A 12,778-nucleotide genomic window follows, 5' to 3' on the forward strand; every position below is an offset into this window, starting at 1 on the left:
ACTGGTAGTACCTAGACTAATGTACTGCATAAAATTTTCCCCTCACTTGTTGTTATTGGGTTCTACTAGAACATACATTTTTATATAGATTAGTAGCTTTTACATATGACCCTTCATTTATGCTATTTATACTTATGCTTCAAACTTCTGTAAGTACATACTAATTTCTACATATTGATTTCTCTTTCAAGTTGTACAACTACCTTTTTATTTATTCCTGTCTCTACTATTAACGTTTCCCCTGTTCTCTTGTCATTAAAAATATAAAATGTCATTTTTCTATTCTAGATTTTTCTTTAGCATGTTATTTATCCTTTTATAATGACTTATTTCCCCCTGTTTAAGCATTTCTAATATGATTTAAGAATAAGAATATTAGTGAATAAGTTGGAGAAGCGTTTTTGAATGCGTACATTTTACTCAAACAAGCATGCAAATTTTCTTATAAACTATTGATTGGTACCATATTAAAAAACATTAAAATACTATATTATGTCAAACTCAGAAGATGAAATTGAAAGTTATTCGCTTATTGGATCAAAATAATTATTAATGCCATAATAACACTTATCTAAACAAAATTTACGTAATTCATATTTATACTCAGGCATGTCAAAGTTCCTTATTTCTATGTGTAGATTATTATATACATTTACTATCATACATAAGTAAAGCATTTTTTTTGTAAAACAAGCTGTTTTCGACAGCGAAGGATAGCAAAGAAGAGTACGCGGCTATTTGTAAATCAATATGTAATTCTGAAATATTTTCTAAGTATTTTTAACAATTCTTTATTTACCCCAGAATCTGTTATAACATCTCAGGTAGCTTATCTTTTCCCCTGTTCATAAATCTCTCTCATATAAATATCTAAATGCTCCTCTCATCCACTCAAAGGTTGACTGAAGAGGATAAGTCCGCCTTTCTACATATAGTTATCTCATTGGTTGTCAATTGTGTTTGTTTACTTATTTTGTACGATAAAGAGTTTACATAATACATACATATATTAATAATACATCTGCTACTATTTCCTATTATGTATATATAATTGAATTGTTCTAAATAATTTATCCACCTAGTCACTCTAACATTATATAATCTCTAATTCTAGACAAATATTAGCGCCTTATGGTCTATTAAAATTATCACTTTAGCTCCACGTAAATATGTCTCGAACTTAGCCAATCAACTTATTACTAAAAAACTTATTCGGTCACGGTCCAGTTGAGTTGCGACCCCTGAATCCTCTACTGTGGTTAATTTTATTTTCTGGTTCAGATCCATGAAATTTAACTAACTATTTTCCCCTCTCTAATACAATCCACCTTCCTCTATCATTTATTTTACATTGACCCATTTTATACTACAAATAATAAAATTTTGTACTTTAACTACAGTGCCTTACTTTATTTTATTTTTATTTACACAGCTGTTCTTAGTAAAGTATTTTATTTCTAAATTTTAATTAATCTCCCCATTATTCATAAAATTCTTTACGTTAATAATTACATCCAATTTAACCGTTTAATAAACTGATTTTGAATAAATTTAAACCTTAACGATAACAGTCTAACTTCTATTTTATGTGGTTTGATTTTTCTTTAATACGTTTTATATTTCAAATTTGTTTCTCATATCGCCCTAATTTTAATATAAAGTACACCTAAATTTTCCGCTTCCAATTCGTCTTACTTCGTATCTATGGACGTGAACCCTTCACCACGCTTACGGCTTACGCGCAATTTAAAAATAAATACTCGTACCGCCCTTCGCTATCTGTCACCGCGCAGCTGCCAACGTCAACACTATAATTCTATCGTCAAAGAAAGGTTCTAACCTCAATTTACTATGAACTCACGCTTGTCTTTATTACACTAAAAGTATTTAAAGATAACTAAAACTTTCCGTATCCGCGAGTTTATAATTTAACAGGTGAGTGCCGCCGACATAACTTACGTTCTATGATCTAACTGTAACTATTGATTTGGACTCAAGTTTCGACAATAACTAACTATTGTTTTAAACGGTATTAACAGTGCTCGCGTTTTAAATACGTCCAAGTGTAACTGTGTAATAATAATGCCTTTTATCTTTCAGATAAACCTCACCCAGTGTATCTCAAATGTAAAATGTCTAAAGCTCACTCGGATCGCTCTTATAATGAAATTTAAGTTTACTGAGCTCATTCAATGAAGCCAGACCCCACAACAGCCCATTGTTGTTGACATTGAATGGTATGTACTAACTTTCTTAACCTCACTATGTCATAATCTTATAAAATTTCAACTGTTAAGTTATTTCTTTATTGTTATTTCATTTCAAGTGACATTTAAACTCCAAATGTTTGTGTAAGCTAAAACCCAATTAAAATTCATTCCATTCTAACTTCAAACTACTCTTTCTGTTATTTATTTCTTTCTTTTATTTACAGAAAGTGTGATAGTCTAATGACAGATGAGCGCTGAACATCACTATATCACACATACTTGAGCATGGATTGAACTAGTGTCTACCTCTCACGATTTGAACTCGGATGTAATCCTGCTACACAATCATTGAACTAATCTCACTCTAACTATACCGCTGTCCGCAGACATCTTCCTCTTAATAAAATAATTTAAACGCTTTTAGGTGCTATGATTAATTTTTGGTATATTGTTTTATTTCTTTACCTATAACCCTCTACTATTATCATTTCATTAATTACTCAATCATTAATTTGGTAAACTATTAATAACAATTATCTCAACTTTCATATACCAACAAAGCGACCCCGTTAGTTATTTACTGATTTGTTTATACCAAACATTTATAAGTAAACTTAATGTAATAAATTGTAATTGACTTTCTCGCTTTCCCCTCATAAATTAAATTCTAAAGTAACAGATTTTTACTTGTATGTTATTTTCTGATCTGTAAATCTATCATAGGTATATTACTGTTTTGCTTAGTTCAACTTCTATTCTCTGCGCTTTACTTTCTAGGCATTGTGATTAAAAATACTATTTTACTCATAACTAATAAGCAAAATTCTCTCATTATACTAATCCTGAGTAATTAATACATTGTTTATAAATCATTTCCCCTATTACTTAAGAATGCTTGGGCAACCGAGCTTTACTTGGGCTTTAAGTGAAATATCGCTATCTCTCTCTAACTTTTGATGTATTGTAGACGTTTGACCGGTATTTTTTCATATCTAAAATGGCGTCTTGTTTCACGTCTACGCATGCGCATGTGTGAAGTCTGGCCCTATACCACGAAATGCAAAACTCTAACTTCGCATGTTGCCGTCCCGCTGATGCTTAAGTCTTTTAATATGCGAGTAAAAGAGACGGTGCGATACGAACTTTGATTTTCGAGTTTCGTAGTAGCCCTGCAGTTCTAATTTCTAACTGTCAACTCGCAACAAAAGCAAACGCTACTTTTATTTGAGTTTTGAATCCGCTTAGCTCTCAAATCTGATATTACTAAACTGTCTACGCTACTTCTAATGAAACAGATGACTATTCATTACTAAGGCCGAAGAAAACAGTGCATCGATTACTCCTACATCACGCCTAGATATTGTGATCATTGCAGCTTTTAACTAAGGGTGACCCTCGTCTTACTTCTGTGAATGTTCGTCAATCAAGAATAAACTATCTTAGTGTTTTTAGTGAAGTGAATTAAAAATAGGAAGTGCTTACGACCGTCTTCATTTCGACAAGAAATTCTTTGTTGTGACCCGCTAAATTTATTAAATTATTAAACTATTCTCAAGTTATTCCTATCTCCATACTGCTATTACCCTGATTATAATCATCATCATCATCACCCAGTCTATGCATATCCTACTACTAAGCACACAGGTCTCCTCTCAGAATGAGAGAGCTGATTCTCTATACTATCACAACTTTAATTCAAATTAATCTCAAACTCCATTTCACGAACAGCAAATTGTGGCAGTCTAAAGAACAACCACTGTTTTGAAAACGTTACTGATTTTATGCTATATTACCTATCTTTTACTTACTACAATCTATATCTAAATTAATTCTTAACCTCAAATCTTTTTATTTACAACACTTGTTATTATTTTTATCTATGTTATTAATTAAATACTCATTTTGGTCATGATTTTCTTTCTACTTTTGTTTGTATTCTAGCTCACAGCTTTGCAAACTGTAAACAGACTATGATTAAACTAACACCAAACTCTAAATTACTTAAGTAAAATTAAATTAAGTTCATCCTGGTCACGGCACCAAATTGTAATAAGTCTGTTGATGCTAGTAATAGTTGATATAATAATATTTTTTTTTTATTATCTTTAATTGTACTTGTACTTGACTGTACTTATGCTGGTCACGGCCAACAAATTGTAACAAGCCCTTTGAGTACTCTATATGTGAATGAAGTTTATTGCATCCTGGCCTTGAATTAATAGCTAATTTTAAAGACTAACTAACTACCCCTTCTAACCTACTTAATACTACACTTAACTTGTGGTAACGCTATGGTGATTTAACTTAATTTAATTTATGGCCTTGTGATCGTGAATCGTCTAGTGGATTAGGAACCTACCTTATGCCCAGCAATAACCTAAGTGCTTTTATTTGAGAATTAATTTGAAAAGCCTACAGTTGTGTTTCTAATGTTATAATTAATTAAGCAGTACCTAACTTCGTGATAATTTTGACTCTAGATTGAACTCTACTGAACTTTAGGGTGAAACTTTAATTACTGAGATGTGAATTTAGATATACTAGTATGTTTAGACTGGATAGTTCTAGAAATGGATCTTTCAGGTTACCTAGAATAATCAGTTTGGAAAAATGAGAGGAAATATTTCTACTACGGATAGTGTTTGTGTTTGTATTACTTCTGAATCTATTTTGACTTAAAACTAAGTTTAATACCGAGACCTGAGGTCTCGGAGAGTCTCTACCTCCACCCCCGACTCTTTCCTTTCGCACACCAGAGCAATATATCTCTTTGGATATGTCAAGTTGTGATTTTACTAGACTAAGCACTAACTTTCGGTGCATTCAAATCAAAGTATGGAAATACAAACACAATGTTTTGTAACAAGTTGAATCTAATTTTAGACTTATGGTTACTTATTCTATGCTTATATTAGAATACTCTATGAGATGCTTAATTATAACTTTGATAATTAGTTCAGGAATGAGTTTAGACACTATAGCTTTTCATTTACTATAGGCGCTAGTATCTCTTAATTTAGATTATGTCTTATCTATCTTAGATATATGGAATGTCTAATTTGACATAATTTTATTTTGGTATAATTACTAATCTCATAGTGACTTTCACTTATTTTAATGAGCTATCTACTTAGTCTAATTTTCTAGTTCTACCAGCATTTGGCGTTACCAGAGTAAAGCAGAAAGTAAGTACCGATTTCTATACTTTACGCCCAGAACACAAGCGTTAATAATAATCTAACTAGCTTATAACTAGATAACCCTTGGGTATTCAAGATAACCTCTGTATTAGGTTTTGGACTCGTCTATGACTAGTTTTGTCTCAATTCATATATTTTAAATGAACAATAAACTGTTTCAACTATCAATCCTTAATCAATTATGTTTAAATCGAGATCGAATGAAAAGTACGTAAATTTCCAGATAGACTGTTGCCTGGTATGTGTCAACGTAAGCTATCGACCGTAGTCAGGATTTCTACATCCGTTCACTCAATGTAAGTAGGTACGACAACTAAAACAGCTAGTATGTATTTATAACACGAAAGACTTTTGTATTTTAATTGATAGATGGTCCAAAACCCTCTACGATTTTATCTCTAACTTATTACTAGACATAATTTGATGAGATCTTAATCAAAAGTATGAATATGATGTTTGATATTAATTTTATCAAAACAAAGCTTATTTTAGCTGGCAATCGTAATTCAAATCGAAATTAGATGATAATTGTGTTAAATATTATTCAGTAAGTTATCTGGCATTTAATTGTCCACTTAGCTATGAGATCGTGTCATATCAATTCCCGCTTATTCATTATAGGAAAGACAGCTAAAATATGTTATTGTTATTTACTCTTAACAAAATGATCAAACCGTATTTTGGTTTTAAATTGAAGTCAACTTACTAATTTTAATAAAGTTATTCGTAGTCAAGTTCTTATGAACTAAGTTTTGTATAATGAAGTTTTGACGTAAGTACTTAAATAAATGTTATATTTTATTTTCTTAAAATCTAGTTTATGTCTTAAAACTATGTGTGTGCGAGTTTAAGCTTTCCCTAGCTCTGTGTTGAAGTTTAGCAATTTGGAGGAAAACCCTCATAGGTGAACTAATTGTGTGGTGAGTTAAAATAGTAACTTTTCCCGGTGTAAGGAAACGCTACTCTAGCTAAGCCCTATGAACTTCCCTACCTATATAGCCCTAATAAATCCTACAATTGTACTTTAAGCTTGCCTGAGGCCCCTACTCTCTGTCTGTGATTAGCAAAACTAGGGAATTAATCCCACATGTACATTTAGTGTAATGTAGAAATTCACGGTGCAATGAATTTCTTCTAATCTCCTATCAACAATGATGGTGTGTATACCTAAAGCCCTATCGGTCCCTAAATGTGCTGAGCTCTCAACTTTCCCGAAGGAAAGTCCCTATGACGGAGAGCCCCGCGGAACAGCAGAATACCTAACGTTGTGCATAAATACGTAAATAAATAGGGGACAGGAATTCTGAGTTTCTTAAGTACAAACCAAGCGTCAACAAGACACGCATTCACTTCGACGAGCGCTACTTAGTCGTTACAAAAGACAAACAGAATCCACTGGTGGCTGGTACGACAGTAATTTGCCGCTGAAGCCGCCACAGCTTCAGGAAGTGGAAGCCTATTTCGTCCACGGTTGTCACCGTTAGGTGTCAGACGATATAGACGGACTTAAAGCTCAACCAAGGTACGTTATGGAGGAACCAAAGTCATTTCCATTAAGTTGGGAAAAACACAGAAAAGTTATGGGTTAGTACAAAATATACGTAGGCTGAAATGAAACGCTATAAAACGATCACTCCACACTACAAGAACAAATAAAGGACTTCACCGCCACAAGACCGCAAAGTTCCCTCACACAAAGATTTTCCGAATGAAAATCAGCACTAAATATTTCACAAATAATTAAAAAACCAGAGAGTTAATCATTATTCCGCAGATTAATGATCAAGACCCCGACACTTTACTTCCTGAAGAAATACTCACATTTCTTGTAAATTAAAATTAATTAAAATTAAATAAAATCAAAAACCCCAATTAAAATTAATGAAATAAAATTACCCGATACTATTGACTCTAATTTGTTAACAAAATGGCGCACAGAAACTAAACCCCCCGACTAGCAAAATAACGGTGTTGACTCTACGAAATCGAAATCCATCTGGCTCCCGCCCTTTTTGTGTCACCTCTATTTATAGCTTCTCTCCCGGGACCTCTGGTATTTTCGCGCCAAGCGACCAAACGACGCCAAGCTTACCAAAGTCGACAACGTTGACATTGCCAGCTCTCGCTTTTTCTTCTGCCAAATCCTTATCTCAAAATAGCCAAATTTTAACCGTAGAATTTATTTTTGAACTAAAATTTCCTATTTATCTTGACACTATCCTAGCTTAACTATTCTAGTAAATACGTTTCATTTTTATATTGTGCTACAACAATAATTTTCAATAAATATTTATATGTATTTGTCAAATACTTCAATTTTACCTCAACGTTTTAATTTCCTTAACCTATCTAACAATAATCTTACTTCTAATGATAATTTTCTACTTATTACTCCCTACACTCTTTGAATATAAATAGCCAATTACATACTTCTATTGTTCGTTATAAAATAGCTAATTTGCCTACAATTATTAACTGGTATCCCAAATTCGCGCCACTTATTCATAGTTCCCTTTGTCGTATTAACGCTACTCAAAATTTGCTTATAATTTCGCCACGTTCCTACTTTAAGTCAGTGCGACAGAGTGCTTGTAATTTCATCATAACTAAATGTGTAATTACTCTGCTAATACTACTCCGTTTTGAATGAAAACTTAAATTTATAATAGATAATGAACCAATGATCTATACTACGATTACGTAATGCTTGCATTTTCGGTTTTTCTTAACTTATTTAGCTAATTTCGACAACTTGCCGTTTCCATGATGCTTTCGTTGATATTTCTTTAAATTAACATAATTATTAACATCAAATGTATCTAAAATCTACTGTAGACTAATACTAATGATTCTATTACTATATCAAGTCTATTTTTGATGAATTTGTGACCATATTTCTTGTTTTTAGATAAAATTTACATTTCCATTACCAAAAGCGACCTCTATAATTCCCACGTGAAACTAACTAAATAGCCTCCCAGGTTAATCTGCCGCTAAACCCAGTTCGGCATTAGCGCACTATTTTCCATGGCGCCTACTATTAATTCCTTTAATTTATCATAGATGGCGTCTCTTTACAATAATTATTATACCCGAACAACACAATTCTAATCTCCAATTAAATTTAACATTTACTCATTAAATTGACTGCTAAATTATCCCTGCTTTAATTACATCGACATTCTAATCTCAATTACTCTTATTTAACTGTCTTTGTCGACATGTTTTTGTTTCGAGTTTCCATCAAACCTTCATAGATGGCCCCACTAACAATTTTCTACTAATTTATTCCCAGTGACGGTCGTGTGACACATCCGAACCGTTACAATACCTTCCTCTTTAGCCAACTTTCTGTATGTTTTGCCACTTTCAGTGCACCATTTGGAAATAATAGATTTCCGCTTTTCAATTGAAATTCCTTTCATTTTAAAAACGAGATGTTCAATATATGATTTTTCATAACAATCTTAGATTAGATTTTTAGAAAAATATGGCTCGCTTTTTTGACCTCCAATGGACGAGGACAATTTTGCCAGTGTCTAGTAGGTTTTGCCGTTGTACGGTAAAAAAAATCTAGAAAACGAAATATGAGAGGTAATGGTGGATGAACGATGACAGCGCGACAACCCAGAATCTTAGTAGAAATTAGCATATATATTTTTTTGTTTACTAAACCTCTTTTTCCAGCCAGTTGTATGTGTACCCATAATTAACGATACGGTCCTTATATATTTATTTATTGTCCTGGTATTACACCCGGGTTTTTAAGCTGTGGGCCGATGCACTAACATTCGAGACTGAATTCGTAATCGTTTTCTGTGGCTCTTTTTCTGTTATTTTTTTTCTGTTGAAATTTTTTTTTATTCGACTGGATGCCAAAGTAAGAGATCACCACCGCCCATAAACAACTGCAACACCATTGTTGTTATATTTTTATTGTAGTTAAGTTGTTCACGTTTTCCGTTGTTTTTCGTTTATTTTTGTATGAAAGGATGGACTCCGGTCCGAGTACTTCTCCGTCAAAAGACGACTTGAAAGTTGTTTCCCGTAAAAACGGCTCCTTTATCAAAAATAGAAAAAAACATGGCAACAATAGAACTTTATATAATATTTCTAGCGGGCCCATACCTTGAAGTCACCTGAAATGTCACTTTGAAAATGACGAAACTTTGTTTACATTTTTTCCGTGGGATTAAAAATCCGGGTTTAGTTATAGGCAGAAAGCGGAAATTAGTGAGGTAAAATTTTATATTGACAACAAACAATAATAACAACAAATCAAATAGACAGGGTTACAGCCAGTATTGTTATAGAGTAGAAGTGTTTGCTTAAAACCTCTTCTAACAGAAATTAAGCATAGAGATTTCTTTTATGATTTACAAATAAGCGAGCTGGTCACTGTATAGAATATTTTGAATAAAAGTCGTGCATTTAAGTCATACATCCCATACACCGAAAATCGTGGTGGCGTCCCCTCGATCAAATTCAACGTGTTCTTAGCTTTTGTTCTTAAAGGTCCTGAAACAACGATGCGGTTAATGTATGTTCTGTAATTGTCGGCCCGGAATGAATGAGAATAATGTAACTACAGCTTGATAATCTAAATCTTACGTTATTGCCGTAAGGGTTTCAATTAGCTGGTCCTGTTTTATTTTCGTTCATCCTGAGTCGGTGAGATACACTTACCGAATAGCTAATGGCAGTCTTGTTGTTTTGGCGGCCATCTTACTTTACCAATTGACTTAGATATATAATAATTAACTATAAGCCCACGTACGCACTATGCGACTAACCGCGCGGTTTTAGCGCGTCGTCCGTCTTCAAAATTATCGCTCGAGAAAGAGACGGCGCGCTAAAACCGCGCGGTTAACCACATAGTGCGTACTTGGCCTAACACGTTAGGTTAGTACGACTCACACGTCTTATAAAACATAATCATTTCACTTACCATCAAAACAACGTGCCATGACGCAGACGGAAAGCCTTTTTGTTTGATTTATTTCTCGATAAAAACTTTCGTTGCGAATACACAACGCAAACAATGTGAGAGTTTGAATACATACAAAAACAGCTATGTGTATAATATCCAGAAGAATAACTTGCTGAAACATATGTTTGCAATAGAAAACGGATAAATATGCCATTTTTATTAAATCTAAAATCAAAGCCATGGTTCTTAAGAACAGGTTTCGCTATCTCTCATAGTTTCGGACTTCTCCCTACCGACCCATTTGGATTGATCACCCTGTAGGTATACTCGTACTTTTAAACTAGCTATTCTTCTATATTAATTTAGGTAACAATCTTACCACGCTTATGCTCTTTTGTAATGCACGTATGACATACTCGAAGGGTAAAATTATCCAAAAAATATATGATGCACAAAACATGAACATCTGAAAAGTAAATTGTCGTTAACACAGTAATTTCACCATTGATATTCACGATAGCATCTCTATGTATGACACTGTATGGTTGCAATATCCATTGGTTCTTCATTGCTTGCATAAATCTTCCTTGTATAAACGACAATAATGTCTGAGGTCGACTCAATAGCACGTGGCACGTACTTATCTCTGGGTGGCTGCTACGAAATTCGAAGTTCATATCGTACCATGGCGTCCCTCTCACTCTCGTACCTATTAAATGATATTAGCGTTAGCGGGATGGCAAGATACGAAGATCGAATTTTGCGTTTAGTAGTATAGACCTTGGGCCCTGGGCCGCTACGGGGGCTGCTAGGCGTAAATCTCAATTAAAAATCCGACACCAGCAGAGGAGGGCCGGGAGAACCGAGCCTGCACTAAAAAGTGCATGAGTAAAACCCCATCCCGAGGTAGGCAGTGGGTATCTTCATGCTCCCGTAACGCCTACTATGGCAAACGTGGGAACTTGTGTTGTCGTTAGTGGGCACGCCCATATTTTATGATTATTAATTTATTTAAGGCAACAAACAGTCACAATAATAGTGAAACATTGCATTTAAGAAATGATAAGGTATAGACCTGGAGTGCCATAACAATAATAAAGTATACAAGTATATCAAAGGCATTGCATTTGAAGTAAAAATAGGTACGTACAATAATAATAATCCTTATATCACTGAAAAAACAGTTTACCATACTTATGGAGTTAAACAAGAAAATTGGAAAATTTTATATTATAGGTACTGCGTGCGATTACCTACTAAGTATTTATTTAGATGACAAATAACACGGTTCTTGAAATTAATACGGTTTCTATGCATGAAGGGGTGTATTTTTCACATGATAAAAAAGGTCGACTTCAAAGTTCAATATTTTAAAAATAACTGATTTTGATAAAACATGTCTAAGAACCATTGCTAGAAAACCTGCTTTCAAATAAAAAAAACCGCATTCAAATTGGTCCACTCGTTAAGGAGCTACGGTGCCACAAACAGACACACATAGGTAGTAGCGGTCAAACTTATAACAGCCCTCTTTTTGCGTCGGGGGTTAAAAATTAAAAATCACAATTGGGATGTCCCAATTTTTGACAACATATAATAAATCGAAAACTATTTGGAGAAATAGGCTTTGTGAAGCGTTTTCAGAAATCAGATTCCAAAAATGTGATAAACTGAATTAAATAAACAAAATTTAAGTAATGCCCCTCATTTGACCCCTGCAGTATCTCGTCACAAAGGCAGTTATAAAGCAGGTCTACACTCGTAAGCAAATTGACAATTTGAAATGTTCCTGTCCTGCTTATAATAGCAAAGAATGACAAAGATATAATTTTAATCACATGATGCGCACCCGGCCTTAAACAGTTGTCATTTATCGTAAAGTCCGAAATGTATACGAGTATTTCCAATGTATTTTTACAAATTAAATTATTAAATTACTACGTTACAAGTAAATACAAAAGAATTTAAATATCAGATTTAAATAAAAAATTATATATTCACTATCACACCATTAAATAAACTTAGGAATAATCGAAGCTAAAAGAAGAGAAACAAAAAAGTTTTTTGTCATGGTTAATTTGGGACCCTAAGCCGTACTTGAATTATTGTCAAATTGTAATGCCAATGGAACGTGGCTGTCTCACTGTGACGTCATCCAGCGTATTTCGTAAAAAAATTATAAAATTAAATACTCATCCAAATTCAAAATCAATGAAAATGGTACCTTAAAATATCGCATTCTTTCCAAAAATAAAATAAAAACTATAGGTTATTTTTTTTGGTGCAACCCAATTCTTACAATCATTTCTGTGTCATATAAAATCACTTGGGATTCACCTGAAACTGATGCTGCTCCTGAAATAATAAAAAACCGGCCAATATCTGTTCCATATAGACATCTATTTCGCTTGATTCTAAGTCTTGCCAAATGGCCGCCA

General features: G+C 33.3%; 2 protein-coding genes and 1 long non-coding RNA gene across 21 annotated transcripts in view; 2 read left to right on the plus strand and 1 right to left on the minus strand.

Moving 5' to 3' along the window:
- The window catches only part of LOC141432893 (coiled-coil domain-containing protein AGAP005037), a 185,049-nt gene that overhangs the window by 71,829 nt on the left and 100,442 nt on the right, over positions 1–12,778 (plus strand). The window lies entirely within an intron of this gene.
- On the plus strand, positions 1,741–2,652 carry LOC141433024 (uncharacterized). Its single transcript, XR_012451885.1, has 3 exons — positions 1,741–1,935; positions 2,101–2,237; positions 2,435–2,652. It is a non-coding gene; the product is annotated as an uncharacterized lncRNA (long non-coding RNA).
- Positions 9,780–12,645, minus strand: LOC141439956 (uncharacterized). Its single transcript, XM_074104422.1, has 4 exons — positions 12,640–12,645; positions 10,720–10,806; positions 10,359–10,512; positions 9,780–9,928 (listed from the first exon to the last, which is right to left on the minus strand). Exons 1-4 carry the CDS (start codon positions 12,643–12,645, stop codon positions 9,780–9,782), a joined length of 396 nt encoding a protein of 131 aa, XP_073960523.1.

This window comes from Choristoneura fumiferana, chromosome Z (genome assembly GCF_025370935.1).
Source record: "Choristoneura fumiferana chromosome Z, NRCan_CFum_1, whole genome shotgun sequence".
Lineage (NCBI taxonomy): Eukaryota > Metazoa > Arthropoda > Insecta > Lepidoptera > Tortricidae > Choristoneura > Choristoneura fumiferana.

What these genes read in the sequence shown, in the direction of transcription:
- LOC141439956 (XM_074104422.1), bottom strand. An exon ending in TACAAAAGAGCATAAGCGTG is followed by an intron (nt 10,513 to 10,719) that starts GTAAGATTGTTA and finishes CATATGTTTCAG; the next exon opens with CAAGTTATTCTTCTGGATAT. An exon ending in CATGGCACGTTGTTTTGATG is followed by an intron (nt 9,929 to 10,358) that starts GTAAGTGAAATG and finishes TCGTTGTTTCAG; the next exon opens with GACCTTTAAGAACAAAAGCT.